This window comes from Rhinatrema bivittatum, chromosome 8 (genome assembly GCF_901001135.1).
Source record: "Rhinatrema bivittatum chromosome 8, aRhiBiv1.1, whole genome shotgun sequence".
NCBI lineage: Eukaryota > Metazoa > Chordata > Amphibia > Gymnophiona > Rhinatrematidae > Rhinatrema > Rhinatrema bivittatum.
Genome location: NC_042622.1, coordinates 72,876,733 through 72,902,372, shown reverse-complemented (window position 1 = coordinate 72,902,372; position 25,640 = coordinate 72,876,733). Strand labels below are relative to the sequence as shown.

The 25,640-nt window shown below is 44.6% G+C and overlaps 1 protein-coding gene across 1 annotated transcript in view; it reads left to right on the top strand.

The window, feature by feature from the left end:
* The window catches only part of LOC115097189 (fer-1-like protein 4), a 359,866-nt gene that overhangs the window by 79,384 nt on the left and 254,842 nt on the right, over positions 1-25,640 (top strand). Inside the window, exons 4-5 of the mRNA XM_029612774.1 lie at positions 15,486-15,585; positions 23,861-23,952. Of these exons, the coding sequence (XP_029468634.1) occupies positions 15,486-15,585; positions 23,861-23,952 (192 nt within the window). The remainder of the gene's footprint in view (positions 1-15,485; positions 15,586-23,860; positions 23,953-25,640) is intronic.

The following is a 25,640-nucleotide window of genomic DNA, read 5'->3' as shown; positions in this document are numbered from 1 at the left end:
GGGCGAATCGGGCAGCCCTTGAGGGTCTTGCCGTGGCAACCATGCGCCTAGCTGAGGTCCAGCAGGAACATACACGAGTCCTGCTGGCCTTAGCGCATGGGTCTGTTCCAGCAACAGCAAGACCCCTAAATCTGTCTCTGCCCGCCCTATTGTCTCAGCCCCTTTTTATTTTTGTGTAAATAGTTTTTCTCCTTAGTTTATCCCACCTCTGGCCTTTATTTTTATTTTGTAAATATTTTTTATACAAAATGTAAAAAATGTTAGTCTTTTTAAAATTTTATTTCAACGGTGTGTGTCCTTTATTTTGTTGGGCTTCTGCACGGAGGAGGGAGGAGACAGAAGAAAGGGGATCAGTGTCAGAGGTTTTTACTGAGAAGACAGTATAGAAAGGGGAGGGGATGATGTGATGAACACAACTTTCTTGTAATGGGGGGGGCGTGAGGATGGTGGGGGGCAGAAGAAAGGTGACTATTCATTATTTTATTTATTTAACAGCTTTTCTATACCGACATTAGAATGCACATCATATCGGTTTACATCTCAGCAGTAGGTGGAAAATACAATGAACAGGGTGGGAGAGGGACAACAGTAGAAACTCGAGAGCAGGAGGCTCTAGGGGGAGCCTGAAAATTGAACTAGAGAAATAACAATAACTCGAGAGGTAACATATTTACATATTTACATGATGCAAATTACTTGGAGCGAGTCAAAGATAACAGAGAAGCAGGAGAAGAGGGTGAGAGAGGTACGTGGAGTTAGTCTGGAAATGCCTGGTGGAAGAGCCAAGTCTTTAGCATTTTCCTGAATTTAGTATGGCAAGACTCCAGGCGGAGGTTTGTGGGTAGGGCATTCCAGTGAGTTGGGCCAGCAATTGAGAGAGCACGGTCCCTTGTTGCTGTGAGTCGGGCCTTCTTGAGGGGTGGGACTTGTAGGGTGCCTTTGAGATTTGCTCTAGTGGGGCGGGTGGATTGTGTGGATCGGAGCGGTTCGCTGAGCCAAGAGGAATTATTTATGTGGATGGATTTGTGTATGATAGTGAAAGTTTTGAATAGGATGCATGATGGGATGGGGGGCCAGTGGAGGTCTTTGAGGATGGGGGTTATGTGGTCTGATTTGTGTGCGTTCATGATTATCCTTGCAGTGGCATTCTGTAGTATTTGGAGGGGGTTTGATGGTGGAGTAGGGAAGGCCAAGGTACAAGGAATTGCAGTAATCCAGCTTGGATGATAGGGTGGATTGGATGACGGTTCTGAGATTGTGTGTGTGGAGGATTGGCTTGAGCTAACATTGAGCTTGTAAAAGCCTTCTTTTAGGACGGAGTTAATGTGTTTTTTTAGGTTTAGATGTTGATCAATTAGAACACCAAGGTTTCGTACAGGAGGCTGTAAAGTGAGGGAGGTGGCTGTAGGGTCGTTGGGAGGAGAGAGCTTAAGGGTTTGGTGGTTGTGGATGAGGAGAAGTTCAGTTTTTGAGGAATTGAGGGTAAGTTGTAGGGAGGTGAGTAGTGAGTTTATGGATACAAGGAATTTCTCCCAGAAAATTAATGTTATTTAGAGGTTCTTATATATACCGCGGTACGTATATGTTGTAGATAATGATTCACGGATAGGGATGATGATTTGTACATCATCTGCATAGATGTAGAAATTGAGGCCAAGGTCAGATAGATGATGGCAGAGGGGCAGGAGGTAGATGTTGAAAAGGGTGGATGATAGGGAGGAGCCTTGGGGCACTCCTTGGGTGAGGGCAAAGTGTGTGGATTCTGAAATTAGTGGCAAGAGGTCATACTATGAGGATAGTATAAAAAGGGGGAAAGGGAGAGTGAGGGGAAAGGAGGGTTGAAGGGGGGAGGGAGTAGGATTGGAGAAGATGTGAGGATCCAGTATTGCAGGGGAGAGAGGGACTGGGGGAAGCGGGTTGGGAGTGGAAGTACCTTAGGAGAATGGAATATTTAGAAAACGATGGACAGACCTTAAAAAAAACAAGACAGGTGAATTCAGTGCAATTATTTTATCTAACAGTCAAGGAGGAAGAGGCATCTGCGAAGAGACAAGGCATGCAGGCACGAGAAGCAACAGCGCTGGAAGGAAGTGCAGGAGCCCAAGCACCTGCTCCGCGTACAGCAGCGACAAGTGACTACAGTGACATTCACCTGAAAGAGGGGGTAAATAAACAAAGAAAAACATTTAGAAATTGGAAGGAACAAGTCATCCACAGGAGAGGAGGGGGATTGGGGGGGGGTAGACAACAGAAGTATGCATATTCTGGGGCCCAAGAAGGGATGAGACCACGAAGTTTTAACTGATGCTACTCATCTGTTTAGAAAAGACGAGAGACAGACAACAGCTGACCAGGCATAAGAAGATTCAGGAGGATGAAAGCATCTGCAAGGAGACAAGACTTGCATGTGAGAGAAGCATCAGCGCCAGAGAGAGATGCAAGAGTGCAAAGTCAATCTCCCCATACAGCAGTGATGAGTGAAGATAGGCCAGACAAAGGCAAAGTCAGAGATAAGAGGCATCTGCAAAGAGACAAGGCTTGCAGGTGTGAGATCCGACAGTGCCAGAAGGAAGTGCAGAAGCTCTCTGACCATCTCCACATACAGCAGCGATGAGCGACAAGGCTTATTAAAACCTGCATAAAAAGGAAAAAAAAGAGAGAGAAAAAAAAAAAGTTAGCAGAGCAGTCTCCACAATAATCTTCTGACTCTAGGGGCCCCAGAAGGGATGAGACCACTTGATGCTTTAACTGATGCTACTCATGTTTAGAAGAAACGAGCGACAGAGGACAGCTGACCAGGCATAAGAAGATTCAGGAGGATGGAGGCATCTGCTAAGAGATGAGATTTGCAAGTGAGAGAAGCATTGGCACCGGAGAGAGGCGCAAGAGTGCAAAGTTCATATCTGCATACAGCAGTAATGAGCAAAGACAGGCCAGGCAAAGGCAGAATCGGAAGGCGAGACATCTGCGAAGAGATGAGGCTTGCATGCATGAGATCCATCAGGGCCAGAAGGAAGTGCAAAAGCTCTTTGACTATCTCTGCATACAGCAGCGACGAGCGATGACTGACATTATGTATGGAACTGCCATTGATTTAGGACCATGCATTCACTTATCTATTGCTTGCTATCCTGATCACCCCTTCTGCCTCTCTCTGCCTCTGTGAGGGGGATTTCTTTGGGTAGCCGAGCTTTTGCTGGAGGAGTTTTGCTGGGCCAGCAAAGTAGCATTCAACTCTCTAATTGCTGTACATAGGTCTTGGGTTGCAGCAATCATGCTTTCATAAAATCTTGATTCATGCTGTCTAGCCTGTCTTTGCATCCTTCTTAATTCTTTGCACACCTGCTTAATAGCTAACTGGGCGGCCCTGCATCCTGTTGTCACAGTGCCCTTTATCTGTTTTTGCCTAGCGATGAGTTCCACTGCCAGGTGCTCCCCAAAGACATCCATGGAGGTGCATGGAGTTTCCTGGCCAGCAAAGGCCAGTTTGGTGGCAGGGGACCCGTCACCCCCAGTGTTGGATTACATCTCCACCTATCTTAGGCTGAGCTCAACATGATCATTTTCCTCTTGTGACGAATCCTTGGGCGCACTGAACAGCATTAGTGATGCATCCTGTAACCCTTCTGCTGCATTTGTTGAATTTTCTGCCTCTGCTCCTGTCTCCTCTACCACATGAACCTCTGCAGCAGGCTCCTCCACCTCTACATTACGCCCACAGCCTCCATCTGCAGGCTCAGTGTCAGGCCCTCCTGTATGGACCCCTGTGATGAAGTCCCTTTGGAAAGTGTCCCTTACCAGTTCCCTACTTCTCTTAGCCGTACCTCACATGGTGGCCTCCCTCCTGTCTGGTGATCGGACCTTTCTATCTGGGCCACCTTGGCTTTTACAGCCAATCTGGTGTCGCGCCACCGATGCTTCAGTTGTTCAGCCGACCTGTTTGCCACTGACTGGCTACTGCCATCTTTGGAAATATTCTCCCCTATCTTTCACTTTACCATTGTGGAAGTCTTCTGTCCAAAAAGCACCTTGTACTTCTCACAGACCTTCCAAGCACGCAGATCCTTCTCTTCCTCTGTAAAGTGTGGCTCTGCCGTCTTTTTTCCTCCAAGTTATTGGGACCAGCCTGCTGTGGCTCCCTACCTCCCTGGCCACTACACCCTCTCCCCCCCCCTCCCTTTGCTCTATCTGCTCCACCTGCTTTCTTTTCCCTCCACTTCCACACTCAGCTGCATCCTCGTATTCTTGCACACCCATCTCTGCCTTCCCTCCCTGACTACACTCACGTGAGACGGATGCCACACTCCTATCCATCCTGTCCCCACTCGCCCCTCTGTCATGCGCATTCTCAGAGCAGTCACAAACTCCCACTCCACTCTTTCTTGCCTAGAGGATGAAAACACTAACAGACAACAAGACGATAACAAAGCAATGCGCTGCCAGGCTCCAATCACAGACAAGATGCAAGGGGAAGGGGAAACAGCAATAAGTAAACAGCATAAAAAAACACAGCACCCAGCCATCGCAATAATAAACTCCTGACCTGCCGCCAGCCTCTGGCCACCTCTTACTCCCACAAACTCCAAACTACACCCACACTAGGTTAAGGTAAGGATCTGCTTTTCAGGCTGAAAGGGGAGTGTCCTGTGATTACTGATGTGTGTACAGCAATCACAACTCTTTGAATATCATGCCACTGTACACAAGCAATGAAACGTGCTACAGTTTCCCACTCTCCCCTATACAGCCAGCACTGCATTTCCCACGCTTACTGATGCAGCCAATACAGCAAGTAGTGCTTTTCCCGCTCTCACAAAGATCCGCCATTATTGCTGCCATGCAATTATTATGGTTGCCATAGTAATTAGAAAAATATGTCTTCCTATTGCAGGGAAGGGAGACCCGAGACACACTTGCAATAATTTCCTTTTGTGCACATATTTTCTGCACAGATTATCGGCACGGATGCAGCTGCTTATTACATAGGGCTTTTTCTGAGTGATTATAGGCGTGCATTTCTGCATGCAAATCATTTGCATACATTTTTTTTTTTTTTACATCTCACAGAGGCGCCAGCTTATTCCGCACGTGGGGAAAAAAAACACGCGCTCTCAACTAGCACCTGTTTCACCACAGGTCTTCTTACATCGGCTCCATTGGGTCTTTATTTATTTTTTTTTTAATTTCCATTCCTCCAGTCCGAATGTCTTGACCTTGGTGGAGTACAGTTTAATAGGTACAAAAATATAATTATACGCAGAGACAAGACAAGGAGCATAAAAATACAGTCTTACTGTTTGAGTGAAACCCAGGCAGGGACTTGAGCCATCTTCCTGTTAGGGGTGAAACCCAGTTAAGGAGAACCCCAGACAAGGACTTGAATCAAATAAGTCCCAGAGTCTTAAACCTCAGACCAGCTGGAGACCTGAAGCAAAGGGAAGCAGCAGAGAAGACTGCTTAAGGTAGCACCCCCCAAGGCCAGACCTTTATGTATCAGGGATTCCATTGGGCCAAGTCCCAAAAGGTTGCAGGGGAGCAAGAAGTTGTTTACAGCAACCCAAAGGCTGACTCATCCTCTTGCTATCAGATTTGCTGCTCACCAAATCTTGACTCTCCAGACCTTATGCGTCAGAACTTTGGTTCCAGTGTGCTATGTCAGTCTTGCAGCCCTAGTCTTTCAGTTCCTTTCTGCAGCTTTACCAGTTCCAATGTTTGTTAGTTCTGCTGTTTATGACCTGCAATTCCAGCCTCCTCCTTGTAACTTGCCTGCTGATTCCAGTCCCTGGCCTGCAGCCGAGCTCTGGATCAAATTCCACTCCAGCTCTTTTATCTGCTGACTCCAAGATCCAGGCCTCCTGTTTGCCTGAGTGAAACTATTGACTCCTGGGCGTTTCCCAGCCTGGATGCCAACGCCCAGGGCTCAGCCCTGCCTGAGCTCTGTAAGTGCCCAAGAGGCAGGAACTTGACACCTACATGACAACAGACATACTAGTAAAATAGCACCAGAATAATTGGTGAACAACAAATGACAAAACAATATTAGGTGTTGAAATGGACCTCAGGGGGCTGCTCGCTGCTGAGGGCTTTCCTGTTGGGTGATTCCACAATAAACACAGACTTTTCAGCAGGATTGGTTCCAAGCCCCTCTCTCCTTTTGCTTTCCTTTTCCTCATCCTCTCTGCCTTATTGCTCCATTCGTCCCCCAGACTGACTCCAGCATGACCTAACCTTCCCCCATCCTATCTGTCTGACGACCTCCGGTCCCTCCTGTGTCCAGCGCAGGTCCAATGGCACATCTCAGAGGGGTTGGACAAGTTACATACAGGCCGATACAGTAAAATCGGCGGGCGAGCCGGCGCTCTGAGGTGAGCGCCCGCTCTCCCAACGCGCGCCCAGGCCACTTTTCTGGACGCGCGATCGAGTATTTAAATGAGGGCCCACGGTAAAAGGAGGCGCTAGGGACTCTAGCACGTCCCTAGCGCCTCTTTTTTGACAGGAGCGGTGGCTGTCAGCGGGTTTGACAGCCGATGCTCAATTTTGCCTGTGTCGGTTCTCAAACCCGCTAACAGCCACGGGTTCGGAAAACGGACGCCAGCATAATTGAGAATCCGTCTTCCAACCTGCGGGCCGATTTTTAATTTTTTTTTTTTAATTTTTAATTTTTTTTAAATTTTGGGGCCTCCGACTTAATATTGCTATGATATTAAGTCGGAGGGTGTACAGAAAAGCAGTTTTTTTCTGCTTTTCTGTACACTTTTCCGGTGCCGACAGAAATTAACTCCAGCCTTTGGGCAAGCGTTAATTTCTGAAAGTAAAATGTGCGGCTAGGCTGCACATTTTACTTTCTTTATGGTGCAGGAATAACTAATAGACCCATCAACATGCATTTGCATGTTGTGGGCGCTATTAGTTTCGGGGGGGGGGGGGGGGGGGGTTTGGCCAAGCGTTTTTGACGCGCTATTACCCCTTACTGTATAAGGGGTAAAAATAGCACGTCGAAAACGCGCAGCTAATCACGGGCTAACATTTAAAGGGTAGGGCCCTTTAAATTTAACTCTTACCCTCGGCGGCTCCACAGACGATCACGAGGCATCCAGCGCCGTCCCGCCGTCCTTCAGGCCCGCCCCCGAGCCAGCCCTCCTGGGACCAGCCAATAGGAGCAACCGCTCCCATCAGCCAATCCAGTGAGGCCCCTGAGGCCCTTTAACTCGGAACCCGGCCAGTGCCGCGCGCCTAAGAAGCGCGACAAAGGGGCCTGCCCCTTTGTGCGTCCCTTCATGCAGCCCCACCGGGCTGCCCCCAAGCCTTCTTTTTGAATCCACAGAGCTCAAGCCATTCGATATCCTCGTCCAAATCTAGAGAGCCCTAGCCTCCTGCTCCCTCCCTCCCGGGGTCGGCCTCCTCCTGCTACCTGCTACACAGCAGCTCCACTTCCTCCCTAGAGATCCCCACCTATCAATCACCAAGATGGGAACCTTCACCATCCCTTTGATCAAATATCACCCAAGAACCTACAAAAACCTCTCCAGAATCCCTTCATTGCTCCTCAAACGCCAACAGAGACTAATACCAATAATGATCTCTCCTATCACACAGTTGCTTGGTCTCTCTCTCTTCACTCTCTCTCTTTTTAATGCCCAATTGCTCACCAAAAAATCACACATCCTTAATGACTACCTCTTAGAAGTCAATCCAGACATCTGTGCCATCACTGAAACATGGCTGAAACCCACGGACACAGTGATCACAAACCAACTTCCCACACATCTTTATGATCTCTTCTCAATACCCAGACTTAAGAAAAGAGGAGGAGGACTTCTTTTAGCAGCAAAAAAAGGTTTAGGCCTCGCCCTACAACTGACCAACACTTCTTACAACATAGAAGTGGCCCTCTTTAAGTCAAATCATCTTCAAATCTGCCTAATCTACACCCCACCTGGAACCCTGGATTCCAACCCTTCTCCCATCATCGAGCTCACAACCAAATACATAAACGCGGACAAGCCAGCTATCATTCTTGGAGATTTTAACCTGCACGAAGACGCCTCCCCACAATCCCACAACTGCGAAATTCTACTCTCTTCACTCAGCCACTTAGGCTTCTCTCAAATCGTTAACAGCCCGACCCACATAGCTGGTCACACATTAGACCTCATTTTCATCAACGAAGGTATCTCTCTCTCCTCCAAGCCTGATAGCTCACCGGTCCCATGGTCTGACCACAGGATCATCTCCACTGCCCTTGAGATTAAAGATCATCCACCACAATCCTTCCCTACAACCACAATACAACTCAGAAAACCCTGCTCCTCTGATCACCTCGACAGCCATCTCTCCAAGGAACTAACTCATCTCGACCTCTCGGACGCTGATGCAGCTGTCACATCCTGGATTAACATCACCACTAAAGTTGCCGATCAAGCTTGTCCCACCTCTACCAAAGTCCTACGCCCCTCTTCTAATAACAGAAAACCATGGTTCACCCCAGAACTTAAGGCCCTCAAACAAGACCTTAGGAGAAAAGAACACAGTTGGTGAAAAAATCCTTGCAACTCCTCTTTAGCTGCTTACAAATCTCTACTTAACGCTTATAGGATCTCCATCCTCAGAATGAAGAAAGACTTCTTCGCTAAGAAAATTCACCATTTCATCTTCGATTCGAAAGCCCTCTTCGCATATGTTTCAGCGCTCACCAAACCATCTCCACCCAGCATTCCAGATGACCTCGCACTCAACAAAGCCACAGAACTTGCATATTACTTCGAGAAAAAAATCACTAACCTAACCGCCTCGCTCTCCACTCCCTCTACAACGCCTCCTCTTCCCCCCCTTTCCCGCCACAACAAAATTCAATGCTCGAAGCTTTCGAACCTACATCTTCTCTGGAGATAGAAAGCATCCTCAAAAAACTGAAACCAGCTTCGCATCCTTCAGAACCAATACCGCCCAACCTTCTCTTCAACATCCCAAACACTATTTCAAAACCAATCTCTGAAATCAACAACCTCTCCTTCACCCAAGGCCTAGTGCCTAACCAACTAAAGCTCGCCATACTTAATCCTATTCTAAAAAAACCTAACTTATCTACAACGGACCCAGCCAACTTCCACCCAATAGCTAACCTTCCCATAATTGCAAAAATCATGGAAAAAATAGTTAACAAACAGCTATCGGATTACCTGGAGGAACATAACATTCTCTCCCCCTCTCAATATGGATTCCGTAAAACCTTTAGCACAGAAACACTTCTTCTATCCCTAGCGGACACCATCCTAATAAACTTGGAAAAAGGACAAACCTACCTTCTTGCGCTCCTCGACCTATCGGCCGCATTCGATATGGTGAACCATGCTATCCTCTTAGAACGACTAACAGACATAGGCATCAAGGGGCCTGCTCTCTGCTGGTTCAGATCCTTCCTGTCCAACAGGTGCTTCAAAGTCAGGATTAACAATAAAGAATCTCCCCCCATCTGCTCCAACCTAGGTGTCCCCCAAGGATCTTCCCTCTCACCTACAGTCTTCAACATCTACCTTCTACCACTCTGCCACCTTCTTACGAAGCTAAAACTATCCCACTACTTGTATGCGGACGACATCCAAATACTCATCCCGATCACAGAATCTCTACAAAAAACTCTTAACCACTGGAACTACTGTCTTCAAGCAATTAACCACCTTCTTTCTACTCTCAACCTGGTACTGAACACAGACAAGACTGAGATTCTTATCATCTCCCAAGAAGACCCCACCACGCCTCATATCTCGCTATCTTCTTCCCAATCAGCTAATTCAATTATTAAACACTCTCCATTTGTTCGAGACTTGGGTGTGATCCTGGATAACCAGCTGAACCTTAAGAAGTTTGTGAACACCACCACTAAGGAGTGCTTCTTCAAACTGAAAGTCCTCAGAAACCTAAAACCTCTCCTTCACTTCCAGGACTTCAGATTGGTGCTGCAATCCATCAGCCTTTCAAAATTGGACTATTGCAATTCCCTTCTTCTCGGTCTCCCAGCCAACTATATCAAACCTCTCCAAATGGTCCCGAACTCAGCAGCCAGGATTCTCACCAATACCAAACAAAGGGAACATATCACCCCCACCCTTCAGCATCTTCACTGGCTTCCCATCAAATCCAGAATTCTCTTCAAAGTACTCACGATCATACATAAAGTGAAACACAACCTCACATCCCTCAACACTTCTACACAACTAAGACCACATACCTCATTTAGACCAATCAGAAGTGCCTACAAAGACACTCTTTTCGCCCCACAAGCGAAAACATCATTAAGAAAGCGCGCCATATCGACAGCTGGACCCCATCAATGGAACGCATTGCCTCTGGACCTCAGGCAAGAGTCGTGCCCATCGACTTTCAAAAAAAAACTCAAGACTTGGCTATTCAGCCAAGCCTTCCCAGACACTTAATCTTCCCTCCCCCCCTGCCTGACTCATTCTAACGAACACTTTAGCAAGACTCCACAGTCCAGTGCATTGTCCCTATTGTTTCTCAGTTATCATCTCATCTGTTTTGAGATGACTTGTTAGGTTGTTATGTGTTGTTATGCTTTGTTATGCTTAATGACCCGTTCCATTGTTAATTGTCTCCCCTGTTCTTTGTATCGCCTATGAGCAAATTTTGCAGTTACATTGTAAACCGATGTGATTTGTATCGTTTACAGGAACGTCGGTATAGAAAAGTTAAAAATAAATAAATAAATACATAAATAAACTGTACTGTATAGGCCTGTACTGTATAGGCCTGATAGTAAATGATGGCAGATAAAGACCAAAATGGCCCATCCAGTCTGCCCAGTAGTGATTTGTCCACTTTGGGTAGATGTACATATACATTCCACATGGAATCCATCACCCCAGTCCCTCTGTGTGTCTTTTAGGATTGTAACTGCAGTTCTGTTTTACCCATGCCTTCTAGGAAGCACAGTGCAGTCATATTGCTGCTGTTTAGGGCTTTAACTGCCACTCCATACCGATTACCCAGTGTTTCATGATCATTCTCTTGCCACTGTGGATCCTTTGTGTTTATCCCAAGCTTTTTTGAATTCTGGTACTGTTTTTGCCTCCATCACCTACTGCAGACAGGCATTCCAGGCAGCCACCACTCTCTCCTTGAAAACGTTTCCAGAGCAAAAGTCCATAAACAATTATTAGCCAGGTGGACTTGGAGAAAGTCACTATCTATTCCCAGTAGTGAAGAATAAGGAATTGGATTTTCTCTTTGGAATCTGCCAAGGGCTTACTAATGACTTCAACTGGCTACTGTCAGAAACAGGATGCTGAGCTCGATGGATCTTTGGTCTGACCCAGCATGGCACATCTTATGTTCTTATGTCCTCTGGGCTGCCTTAAATAACATGGCTGTGGCTCTTTTATTATTTATTTATCGAGTTTTATATACCGACATTCGGTATCGCCATCACAACGGTTTACAAAGGATCAATTTTATAATCATATAAGCATATATTAGTTAACGTGGTGTTTTTGGTCAATCTCGTATAAGAACATAAGAAATTGCCATGCTGGGTCAGACCAAGGGTCCATCAAGCCCAGCATCCTGTTTCCAACAGAGGCCAAAACCAGGCCACAAGAACCTGGCAATTACCCAAACACTAAGAAGATCCCATGCTACTGATGCAATTAATAGCAGTGGCTAATCCCTAAGTAAAATTGATTAATAGCCATTTGTAGAGTCACAATGATTTACAAAGGATTGATTTAAACAATTATATAACATATATTAGTTTGTGGTATTTTTCTTTAGTCAATCTCATTTATGCTCTTTCATAGAGTCATTAAGGTGTAGTTTTGTTATGTTTAGTTATGGGTGGCTGTGCTTAATTCTGGAAGTTCACTGACAAAGTACAAGTCACTGCCAATGCCGATCATGCGGAAAAAAATCCTTGCCATTCTCTTTTTTCAAAGTTGTGCTTCTCTTGCTCTGGCTGGTGTGGAGTTTATAAAGACCATGTGGCATTGTGAAGGAATGTTTGTAGATTGCAGGGAATGTGCATTAGAAGCTGAACAGCACCTCCTGGTGGCCATGACTGTCACAGCATTAACAGACTTACAGGGTCATTCATCAAAGTGTGTTATGGCAGGTGTGTGAATTTATTCAAAGGAGAGAGAGAGAGAGAGAACTTCTGGGGCAGTACACATAATAGTCTTCTATTTAAACCACTATAGGAGGGTCATCTAGTAACTCGAGGTAAAGTTTTGCTGGTGGACTAGGGTTTTGGGGCCAGTTTTGATAGTACCCAGGTAGAGATGCATCAAGCTAGGGTGCGAGAACATTGAAGAAATCAGATTTGTGTATCTGTTCTCATTTCAAATCCCATCCAATCTTCACTGATGTGTACTGTGCTGTTCGTACATCTGACTGTGCTTGTGTAGTATGATCCTGTATAGCTTTTCTGATGTTTATCCAATAACATGTTTTTCATTTATTTATATGGAGAAACAGGGGATCAAAGTGTGATATTGACAACACAGTGGACTGAATATGTTTATGATCTTGCTTGTTGCACACTTTCTGAAGGCAATATTCAAAAGCCATTTATCAGGGGAAATGACTATGTGCCTACTCTGTAAGCAAGTAAAAGTATGTGAGGCATTCCACATTGCGCATGCTTTTACCTGCATTGTAATGGAGGCATTCCTGGGGCAAGGTTAGGATGGGGGAGGGAATGATGCACATAGTTTTGCATTTTCAAAACTATACACATTGTTTTGGCTGGAAAATACCTGTACAAAAGTAGGTGCGAATTTCTGCAGCACGTTTTCCTTGGTCAATTATCAAATGGAAAGTACATGCATCCTCTTTTGAGAACTGGCGTAAAATCTATAGGTAAAAGTACTTTCAGACCTTGCACTTCCCTCACAGTTTTGAAAATTGCCCCTTATGCAGTGCCTTGCAAAAGTCGTCACATTCTTGTGCATTTTTCACATTCTGCTGTCTAAAAAATACAAATCAAAATGATTAAGTATTTTTCTCACTGATCTACACAACATACTCTATACGTTCGTTATGAAAGAACAATCATAGAAATATTCCAAAAGAAATTAAGATAAAAGTCTTTATTGTATAAGTATTCACATCCTTTGTCACAGTAAACCCAAATTAGCTCCTGTACAAAAGCTTGCCTCTTAATAAAGCCCATAATAAGTTACATAGAACCCACCTGTGTCCAGTCACAGTAGTGGAACTGATTGGAATATTCCTGGATGAAGAATCAAGCTGCTTCAGTTGTATGATGTGAATTTAAAGCAAAGGTCAAAACATGTTGAACAAGGAGCTGATGAAAGAAGTCCAGGATAATGTTATTCAAAATTACTGGCTGGGGAAAAGCTAAAGAAAATGTCAGTGTGTTTGAATATCCCTTGGGGCATGCCAAGTCCATCAATGTAAAATAGAAATAGTTTGGCACCAACAAAATACTGCCACAATCAGGCCATCCCTTCAACGTCGGTGGCCATGGGTTAAGGAAACTGCTGTGGAGGGTCACTCTGAGGCCTAAGATTACTTTAAAAAAAATCTACAGAAGTCTTTGGCTGAGACTGGTGAAAATGTTGACTGTTCAGCAATGTCAAGGTTATTCTATAAATACATGGTCTGTATGGGAGGGTGACAAGAAGGAAACCACTGCTGAAGAAAAGCCATATAGTGTGCCGCATAGCGTTTGCAAAGAAATACTTAGAGGACAGTGCACGCATGAGAGAGGAAGTTTTGTGGTCTGATAAGACCAAACAAACTTTTTGTTCTCAGTGCTAAGGGATATATGTGTCATAAAACAACAGCACACCACCCTGCTAACACCATCTCTACATTAATAGTATGGTGGGGGCAGCATTACCTTGAGGGAATGCCTTGCAGCAGTGGGTACAGGGAGGCTTGTGAAGACCGAGGGAAAGATGGATGGTGCAAAGTACAGCACATCGTGGAGGAAAACCTGTTTCGGTCTGCTATAGATGTGGGACTGAGGAGAAGATTTGCCTTTCATCAGGATAATCCACCTAAGCACAAAGCAAAAGCAAGTATGGGGAGACTCAGCTAGAAGACGGTGAACGTCCTCAAATTGGCAAGGCCAGACCCGAATCCAATGGAAAATCCGTGGCAAAACTTGACTCCAGTCCACATTGACAATCCTTGGTCAATATGAAAGAGCTTGAGCTCTTCTTCCAAGAAGAAAGGGCAAAAACCTGCACCATCCCGCTGTGCAAAATTGGTAGACACATCCTCAATGCCTCATGGCTGTTTCTGCGGTAAAAGGCGCTTGCATGGAATTTTGAGTCAAGAGGTGTGAAGACTTATGTAATGAAGACTTTTTTTATTTATTTATTTTTTACACCTAATTACTTCTGGAATATTTTTATAATTATTCTTTCACGATGGAAGTGTAGAGAATGTTGTATAGATCAGGGAAATTCCTACTTTCATGCATTTTGATTCATATTTTTTAGACAGCAGAATGAGAAACATGTAAAGGGCATGAAGATCTTTGGAAGTCATTGCATATCTATTTGACCAGAACAATGAATTCAAGAAGGGAATGAACCATTATTGTGGTTCAGAAACAATTTTCAAAGTGAAAGTTTGAGTGAAGCCTAGGCAGTGAAATTGCCATAGATGCTGTACTGGTGGATATTTTCAGGTGTGAAAGCAATGGAAGTTGAATGCTTTATGGATGTCACCTGAAAAAAGTTCTTAATATAGACTCATTATGAGCTACAATGCAACCCACGTTAGGCTTGATGGGGATAAGAGCATTGAAAAACATGCATTTTTTTTCAGACTACAAGGCATTATTTATGTCATTGCTGCTGGTGGAATCCATGATTATTAGCACTGCAGGAGGTGAAATTTCTATAGCGCAGCAAATAAAATAGTATGATATCCCTTAAAAAGAGGCCGTAAGATTGTCATTGCCACAGTAATTTAGGATCACTTATTGTACCCTCATGAGGTTACTCGTCTGCTGGATTTTTCTTGCAGTATTCAATTTCTTCCTTCCCCTACAACAATGCAGGTGCAAACAGATGCAGGTAGAATATGCTTAGCTGCCCCCTTGTGGCTAGAGCTAATATTTGCATGGTAGGCTGAATACAAACTTTACAAAATTCCTAAGCTCTGTAATTTGCTGCATATCTAGAGATATTCAGCTGTGGCTTTGTTTTCTCATGCTGCAAAAAGGATATTCAGGCTGACTCAAGGTTATATCCATCTGTGTCTCATAATGTTTACTTGTGTACATGATATTTTGCATGCCTGACTTATTCAGAAGGATTGAGAGTATCTGCAGAATCTCAATGTCTTCATTCTTCAGCAGATCCCCAGCATGCTACTTGGTACCATCTGCATGGGTTTTCTGTACCTGATGCATGGTGTGAGCATAGGAAATGGAATTTATTCTCTTCATTTGTGTAACTCTGAAAGATAATGCCACTACTCTATTGTTTGTATAGGTTGCTGGGGACACTGCTCATCAGCCTCCAACATTTAACAACATCAGGTAGACTGATCCTCACTGAGGCTCTTGTTGACAAGAACCACAGCATTACTGGGGTAGGTAACTGAATGTTAATGCCTGGGCTTCCATAACAGTAAAACAAGTTATTATTATTCAGTTTTATGCTGCCTTTAATATACTGCTTAATAATTATTGCTATATGAACAGACACCATTGCGTGCACTGATGATGTTTATAACTAGGGCTTCTGGATTTTTGCTTTAACAGATAAACTTTAATAAAAGACCACCACCACCACCTTCCCATAACAAAAATGAAATTAGTGTTTATTAGATATATATTGGAAAAGCACAGTTCCTTAGTACTCTCCCATCCCATCCTCCTTGTCTGTTTTGGATTCATTGCTCTGTATTTGCACCTTTTTTGCACTGACCACTCCTCAGCTATATACTCTGCTTCCTTGTAGCATCACTGCACAGCTGTTCCTGGAAGTTAGTATCAGAGCTGGGGACAGGCGAAGAGAATGAGCAAAGTTGCTGGGGAGTGGTGGGCTTGAGAAAGTCATGGGAATGGACTGCTGAGAGGGAAAATCCTGAACACCTTGTTGCAGGTATAGGGACACAGGTTCTGCTATTTGGGGACAGAATTCAACCTACAAGGGCCACTAAGAGGTTTATGCTCACACTGATAGTATGTATCTACATGAAGATAAGATAACTAAAAGATAAACATCTACATTTATAAATTAGAAACACTTAAAAGTAGAAGCCACATTTATATTAAACAGTCGTTGCTTGGTATACAGAGATCATGATAATGCTGCACATGTAACCAGGGGTATTGTTAGGTACTTAAATTCATTGAGGTTCATTTTCCCTTACCCTCTGGACATTCCCCCTCCAGTGGGATGATCCTTTCCCCTTCTCTCCTGCCATACCTGGGAACTCTTCAGATTTGGCTCACAGACTCTGGAATTCTAACAGGATTGCCCTCTCTCTGGGCCAGCCCTGGGAAGTTCTGGGAGGCTGCTGCAGAAGTGGGCCCACCTAGGCCCTGGAAGACATCACCTGAGCCACACAGATGAGAAGAAGAGACACGGAGACAGAAGGAGGATGAACGTTGAGTCCATGCAGCGGGAGAAAGAAATCTGTTGGCTGCATGAGCTTGAAGGAAGAGGCTGCTGCCGGTGGGGGTCAGGGTAGGGAGAGAGAATGAGTGAAAAGTGAATGTGTGTGTGTGTGAGAGAGGGAAAGAAGTGAGTGGGCACAGGTTTGTGTGGGGGTGAGTGGGCATGTGTGCGGGGAACAGGGAGAGATGTGAGTGAGCATGTGTCAGAAAGAGTTGTGTGTGGGAGAATGAGAGGAGCGAGGTTGAGTGGGAAAATGAGCATATATGTTTATGAAAGAGTGAACACGTGAATGTGTTAGTGTGTGTGTGTGAGTAAGAAAGAAAATGAAAGAGCTTGTGTGCATGGAGCCCTCCCTACCCTACTAATCCACGCCATTAACATTTCTCTGACTAACAAAAAGAACTACATGGTTACCTTATCCTTTTAGCAATAGAAGAAAAAAATGTAACAAATATTTTTAAGTCACTGAGTTACATACTCTACGTGCTGAAAAACAAAATTTGCTATCTTGTGCCCGCAATGGGCTTTAAACAGAATCATAAACCAGCATTTGTTCTCAAATCATATGTCACCGCATTCTCTGCTAGACTAGGAAAATATCTTTGTATATACAGAACTACCAATAAAGGATCAATGCTCACTTATCTTCTCTGCACAGAACACCAATCACCGACCACCCGACACTGCAGTGCCTTGGCACCACACTGCCTGCTTCAGGGAATAACATCCTTCTCGCTGTTCTTGTTGATGTGAACCTGGTCTTCTTTTCAATGCGCTCCCATTTACCTTGGCCAGGGTATCCCTGGACCTGCCTCCCCGGACGTCCGGCCACTCGTTCTTTGGAGCAAGCCACTGAATGCTGATTGTCACACTGTCCTCCTATAGCCAGGATTTGTCACCATTTGTTTATGAAAAGGAGGGTTCGGTCCAGTCTCTGGAGGCCAAATCATCCTTTGATTTTCAAAATTTAACCGAAGCTGTGGAGAAGGAGTTTGATAAGGCTGTTAATTGTTAATTTTATTCTTGGACTAGATAGGGATTGGATCCTCTGGCTCTTCTTTAGGTACCTATGTAATGAGCAAAAAAGTAATGGAGAAAACAAACTAACAATCCACAACGTTTATTAAAGCACTACAGACAAATATGAAGGACCATCATCAACATTGCCACTGTAGTATGTAGTACTAAGATAGACAATCTTTTTCTTCTTCTTTCCTAACTCTGATTGTATCGGATGAGCACAGTTAGTGGCTAACGCTGGATGGATGCCCAAGACACTCTTCTCCTTTTTCCTCTCACTTGTGTAACCCTTACTGGGGGGGGGGGTTAAGTCCCAGGGGCACACAAACATATTTTTTACTCTTTGGGGCTGGCTCCATCTAGCACTCCTCCCACTCTGACCCAAGGGTGGATTCTTTTCGTGGAGGGAAGCTCTCGCTTATGGCCCAGACGATGGTGCGTTTCTCCCTGGGTTGTGTCAGATGCAGGGACAAACTGATTCTGTAAAAAGTAAAGAAAGCCCATTTCTCAATAAAGATGAAATTATAGCTGACTGAAGTACAAAGGTGGTTTTTTCTTCTCTTCTGAGTAGGTGTCCCTTATCTCAGGTATCTGGGAAAGCTTCCTGTGGTGATTTTAAAGTGCAGAAAAGCTTTCCCAGAGGGCCAAATGAGAATCTTACTGGGGGGGGGGGGGGGGGGGGTTTCCCCTCAAACATGGAAAAGTCCTACCTGAGTCCAGTTGGTTCATGATCACCCGGCCTGCCCTGATCCCATGGGGTGGAGATCTGAGTGGGAACTCCCAGAATCCTGGTCCTTCTCCTCGATGTTGGTACTGGTGGCTTCTCTGGCAGGAAAAGTCTTAGAACATGGGAACCAGGCTGTGCAAGTCCTGGAACCCTGTAGAGAGGGTAACTCTAACACCCTCCCACAACAAAATCCAAATACTTGCTTTCTGAAAAATCTCTCGGTGGTTGCTGCTTTACTATCACCGGGGCTTGCCCCATCTAGAGTGTAGATTAAGGCTCCTTGTCCTTTGTATTGGGGAGGGGTCTTCTCTAAAGGGTGCAAAGTTTAAGCAGGAGTGCCTTCTAAAAAAAATCAGGATACATCTTGGCCATCAAAAATCTCACTCAAAAGGATCTGTCACTGGTGCTTGTCCTATCTAGGGTGTAGAAGGCCTCACAGATATTCAGGGCTCTGGGATGAGAGCCCTTTTGCCCCTAAGGGAATCAGGCAAAAATCTATCTCACTATAACTAAATAAAGGAAAATCCTCTGTCAGGGTGTGCACAGAGAGAAACTTCTTAAAAAATATAAAGTTCCTGATAAAACAGGGAGGCACATCCTCAATATTCTGAATCTAAATCAAAATGACTCTAAAGAACACTAAAATGGCTGGACTAAATAGGATGAGACGTCCAATCCAAACTCTCCAGGTTGCAAGGGGCTGAAAGGGATGGAAGGCTCATAGATGTTAGTGACATCTAGTGGCCAACCCGGAGGGGTGCCAGATGTACGTTTGATACTGGACAAGTATCCTACTTCCTCCTATACGTTTGGCATGCTGGAACTGATCCTCTTGGGCTGAGAGGACCAGATGGTAAATTAATGAAATAAAGCCCCAGAACAGAAGAGAAAAGTAAAGTGGGAAACTTCATTTCAAGTGGGATTTCAAACAGGGGCAAAATCTTTTCTAACCTCAGAGGTAAAAAAAAAAATTGGGAAAGTCTCTCACCTCTGAAAAATTCCTTGTCCTACTGGCTGAGTCCCAGGAGTTTCCAAGAGGAAAGGAAGTGACAGGAAACACTGCTCTACCTATCACTTTCAGCTCAAAAGTCCACAACTCCCTTATGGGTCTCTATCATGTAAAGACACATACAGTATGTAAATTCATATAGCATTTTTATCCAAGCTGTATACTGCTCAGTTCGGGAAACTTATTGGACAACGCCAGCTAAATTAGGTCTGTTCTAAAAGAGGAAATTCTGCAGGCGTTAGATTACAAAATCTGTGTTGGGATTTAGTCAGAACATCAGGCCCAACAGTGCCAGGTAACAGTGCCATTGGGTCTTTAATGTCTGTGTACTGCACAAGCTTTCGGTTAACATATTGTCTATAAGATGGCAGCCCAGCAGCATCCAAGGTATTTATTTATTTATTAAAAATTTGTTTACCGGTATTAGGAAAAACCGTCATACCGGTTTACAAAGTTTCACAATATAAAATAAAATAAAAATCAATACAGACAGTATAAAAACACATCCTAAAATTATTCAATTTGTTACATTATTTTTTATAAAAGGCCTAAACAAAAAACATATAATACCAAAACATTCATCACCCTTTTTTTCTCAACCTCTCTTAGCACTTATCTCCGTATAGTGCTTGTTTCACAAGTTACTGGTGCCTTCATTGAATGTTTGTTGAAAAAGCCATGCCTTGACTTTTTTGCTGAATGTTATTATGTTTGTTTCTAATCATATCTCAACCGGTAATTTATTCCAGAGTTTTGGGGCAGGAAATGACAAAGCTCTTTCTCTCACTGATGTGAATTTTGCCGAAACCATCGAAGGAATAGATAGTAGGCCTTTATTGGCAGATCTTAAGTTTCTTTGGGGTATATGTGCCCGTATTGCGGCGTTCAGCCATTCCACCTTCTCCTCGTGTATTGCTTTATAAAGAATGCAGAGAGTTTTAAACTGTATACGTTGTTCAATTGGTAACCAATGAAGTTCTTTTAATATTGGTGTAATATGTTCTTTTCTATTGGTACCTGTAAGTAGTCGCGCAGCAGAAGTTTGCATAATTTGTAATGGACGGAGTGTTGAATGAGGCAGTCCGAGCAGTAAAGCATTGCAATAATCAATTGATTGAAAAATTAAGGCTTGCAGGACTGTTCTAAAGTCTTTCGGTTTTAACAATGGTTTTAATCTTTTTAAAATTAACAATTTATAGTATCCTTCTCTTGTCTTGTTTGCGATATGATTTTTGAAGGCTAATTCTTGGTCAATATAAACTCTTAAATTTCTAATTGACGATGCCAACTTAATTTGGAGATTTTCATAATTGGAAAAACAGAGGACTATTATGTGGTGACATTTTACTTTCTAGCACTATTATTTCAGTCTTTGCAATATTAACACTAAGTTTTAATTGATTTAAGAGCTGTTTAATTACATTCAGGAATAAAGAAGTTAATTGAAACGCTTTCTCCACAGTATCCGTAATTGGAATCAGGATCTGAATGTCATCAGCACAGAATGTTAACTTCAGTGCTGGCTGAGAGGGAAGGGAACTTTCTCACATCAGGCTTAGACATCCTGTCAGTACTGGCCATGAGGAAGAAGCAAGAGTACTCCCTAATACAGGGCTAAGTAACTCCAGTCCACGAGAGCCACAAACGGGGCCGGCTTTCAGGATATCCCTGCTGAATCCGAATATACGTGCATTAATTTGCTGTAAAAGCCTGGTCTATCTGCATTGATTTGTTCTAAGTGCCTGGCCTTGATCCCTCTCCAGAAGAAGGGCGGGGTTTTAGATCTAAAACAATAAACAATATTTTAGCTAATCTAAAACTTTGACCTTTAGTCTCCTTCCCTTGCTCTAACACCAGGCTGGGACACTGGGTCAGTACTGATTCAAAGGGAAGGAAGCGTGCCCTCTGCCAGCAAGCTGGAGGACCAGGTCAGCAGGGGCTCAGAGAGAGGATACCCCTGACACCAGCTTTTGTTCAACCTTTGTGCCCTGACAGCCAGCCAGCAAGAAGAAAAGCCAAGGTTTCTCTAAGTCTCACAGGCACACCCTCTGTTTACCTTTTGTCAGAGAAACATGCCAGGAATGTCATTGTTCTCGGATTTAACTCTTTCTTTGCTGATGGCAGCTGATAGCTAGTTTGAAATCTGTACTTCACCATATTCTTTACTAGCAGTCAGCCCTATGGGTGCATCCACTCTTATTTCTGGAGTCAAAGCAGCAGTTCCAACAAGATTCATTAAACTGTCTGCTTGCCTGCACTTGGAAAGCTTGATTTTCCTTTTGGTCTTGTTTCTGGCTCTTATTCCTTTTTTTCACTCTTAGCATATTTTATTTCCCTTTTTAGCAGTTAAAATGTGCCCCCCCCCCCACCTCCCGTTTAAAAGTCGTCTTCCCAGACTGCACTGCACTCTTCAGTCTTTTGTGCTAAGTTAATGCCTACAAAGAGGATTCCCATGATGAGCACAAATGTGCCAGCGCTTATTAAGATTCATAATACAAACAAATACAAGAATGTAAAATAAATCTAATACATTACAATCAGCAATATAAATCGGCAATAAACTGATCAATAAAATATTAAAATACAATTAATGCAAAATGGGAATAACAAAATCAAAATGTGAACGGTATAAAATCAGCTCATAAGAAAACCATAAAGCCTCAAACTTTAAAAGCCTGCCGAAAGAGCCAGGCTTTCCCTTGTTTCTGAAAGCAGATACTCCTGGGGGAATTCTGCACAAAATGTGTAAAATTCTGCTTCCCCCCCCCCCCCCCCCATCCACTTCTAGCGTGGTTTCCCTGCCTCCCGACCCTCTCCTGCCTCACCTCCTGATTTGCCTGAAGGAACCTGCCCCCCCCTAAACATCCATCTTCTTCCTCCACCGCCTGCCCGGCTAACTCCCCTGCAGTAAGCACAGGCTCTGGCTCTTCTTTCTCTCAGCAGTTTGCGGAGCCGGCTCCCCTGGAATTCTGTGCAGTGTCATGTAAATTCTGCGCAGGTTCCCCCAGGACTAAACAGAGATAATTACAGTAAAAGGTAGCAATTTGGGGATATTATTCCAGATAGCGAGTTCCGCAATGGTGATTTTTCTCCTTCTCTGGTTCCAGTCTGGCCCAATGTACTTGTTCAGGGTCAGAACGTGTACAGCAGGCCCCCCCATCCTCCCTACCACCACCACCACCACCACACACACACACACACGCACACACACACACACACACTTTTGTTTAGAAAACGGACAGAAAAACAATAAACCTTATGCACACAATTACATGGTTCTGTTCATAGGTTTGGTGCTGGTGTGACCAGACACCACAGACAGGGAGGAAGAGGGAGACTTGGTTCATTAGTACAGATTACATTTTATAGGTAAGCCTTACAGTCCCAACCCCTACCATGCAGGGTCAGATGGCACAGCTGGGGAATGCTAACCCCTTTTTCAGACCTGCTGTCACCACTCCAACGCAGAGGGGAGAGGATCTGAACTGCAGTGGTGGTGGTGGTGAGGAAAAGCAAGCAGGTTGCCTATATGTGCTCCATTTATGAGCTCTCTTGCATCCCCTTTTTAATCTGCCACTCAATCTGGGATACACTTACACTCACCAACCACCAATTCTTTCTCTTTCACACACATAAACACTACCCCCCCCGCTTCCTTTCTCACTCTCACAAACAGACATATCCTCCCCTCCCTCCCCAGCTGATCCCCTCACATTTCCCTTTCTCTATTCTGGTCCTCCCTCCCCCCCCCCCCCCCCCCCAGGATCTCCCACTCAGCCTTCTCCTAACCTCTCCAAAACGATCTCCCTTTGCTCTGTCTACTCCAGACTCGCCCCTTCCCTTCTTGTCCCTTAATGACAGGAGGGGAGGAGCTGGATTAGGGAGCAAAGAAGCCCTTGATTAGTTTGCTCTGTCTGCGCCAGGCTCACCCCCTCTCCTCATGTCCCCTGCAAACTGCTTTGGTGGGGAGGCTTGGATGAGGAAGCAGGTTCTCTACTGAGTGAAACTCAGCACTGCTGGAAGGCAGCAAATCTTCGGCCAACACCCCAGGCCCAGGCCTAGTGGATCTATTAGCAAATCCAGGCTCGGGAGAAAAGGGCGAGAAAGGAAAGAGAAGGCAAGAGAAGGGACAGAGGAGCAAGGGGAGGAGAGAAGGAGAAAAGGGGCAGATAGGGCTGTAAGCAGATAGGACTTGGGCAAGTTCTTGCTGTACCACACATTCAGCCCTGGAGCTTTGCAGTCACTTCCAAACACTCTGGTCATGTCTCGGACAGGAAAGACCTCCTCCCCCGCCCCCACCCCCCCCCCCTAGACTTTTTGTCAAATAAATCTAAATAAATACATAGATTTAAAAATAGCAATAGACTTACCAATGATACCCTGGAAATGATGCCTTAGGATGATATATGTGTTATTTGGGTGGTTTTTTTTGTGAATTTGATTTCAGTATCAAACGCTAATGAATTTGCTTCTCTATTTTTGTAGATCTGCGTGGATTTAGATATCAGATACCAGCCTCCTGATGGCTCAGCAGGAAAGTGGGTGGAAGAGGACTTTCTGTATCCCATGCAGGACAGGTACGGAAGCTGAAGGTAGCTTCAACAATGAGGTTCCAACTATTTTACAATAAATATTTTCAGGTCTACAATTTGTATATAAGAGCACTGCACTCCCTACAAGTGTCCAGTCTACATACATCAAAAATATACTCCTGACAGCACTACTAGTTCAAGGAGGGAGATTTTTGACCACTCCTGCTTTTTGAAGTTACATCCCAATATATTGTGGTATTTGTGGTTTCTGCTGCTACTCTTTGAAGTGCTGCAGGTACCATAAATTATCAAGATTAACAAATAATTAACAAATAATTAACAAATAAGCATGGGTGTAGCTTGCTTATTGCGGCGGTTACTTCCCCTACTACCCCTAACTAATCAAGCTAGATATTTCACTTGGTTGCAGCTCCATCACTGCTCTCTACATTAATGGTGGGGGTGGAAGGGAAATAGAACCAAAGAGCTAAGAGAAACAGATAAGTATGAGAAAAAATGTGAAGCTTGCTGGGCAGACTGGATGGGCCGTTTGGTCTTCTTCTGCTGTCATTTCTATGTTTCTATAAGATAAGATTATCGGAAATCCAAGAGTGACCTAAAATATCTCTCCTTGAACTGGCTCACTTGACATCAGGGTCAGATTTACATCTTATGCACCCCCATGCTCAAGATCTTCAGTGATTCTCCTCTTCCCAATACAAGAATCATGGGTGTTTGACAGCCCCAAAATAAGTCTCCTACCCCCTACACAAGAACAACAATGGATGCTCAGTGGCCCCACCATAACAAGCCACCAAGCCCTCGACACAAGAATGATGATGGGAGATTGGCAGCACTAAAAACATTTCCATTTCCCAGAGACAGGGGCCAAAAGGCCTCTATGCTCCAGTCCCTCTCCTAGGCCTCTTCTCTCCCCCAGCAGAATTCTCCATTTGTTTACCCCTTTTGATGAGGTCCAAATAAAGATCAGGAGAGAGCATGACCTCCCCTTCCTTCCAACCTAAAAAATGGCACTAGTTGACCTATCCCCCAATTGCCTTGCATATCCCCCCTCTCTCTCCCCTTCTGCCCTATGTTCCCCCATTCTCCTATCTGCATCACATCTTCCCCTCTCTCTCATTTCCTCTGCCCAGTATCCCCTAATCTCACTCCCACCCAATATTCCTCTTTCTCTCTCTCCCTTTCCATACTGCCTCACTTTCTCCCAGTGTCCCCCACTTTCTCTCCCTCTCCCCAGTGTTCCCTCTCTGTAACTCTCGTCTCTCTCTTTCCCCCCAGTGTTTTATTTTCTCTTCCTCCAGTGTCACCCCAACTCTCTGTTCAGTGCCCCTGTCCTTAGCCACAGTGCCCTCCTTCTTATCTTTCTTGCTCTCCCATTGTACTTCTCCTTTCTCTCTCTCCCCTCCTCTGCTCAGTGACCCCCTGTTCCTCGCCCCCTCTTCATTCTCCCTCTCTTCCCCTTTTCCCAGCATCCCCTCTTTCTACCCACCCAGGGTTCCCCTTCTCTCTCTCTCTGTTCCCATCATCTGGCATCTCCTTCTCTGCCCAAAAGACCATTGATCTCTGGGGTTCACAGTCTCTTTTTACCCAAAGTTTCCCTTCTCCTTCAACTGGCTGTGGCTCTCTGGCACAAAGGCAGGTCAGGCAGCACTCCTGCAAAAGCTGACAGATCTAGAAGGCTGATGTAATAAACTATGATAGACTTAATACGA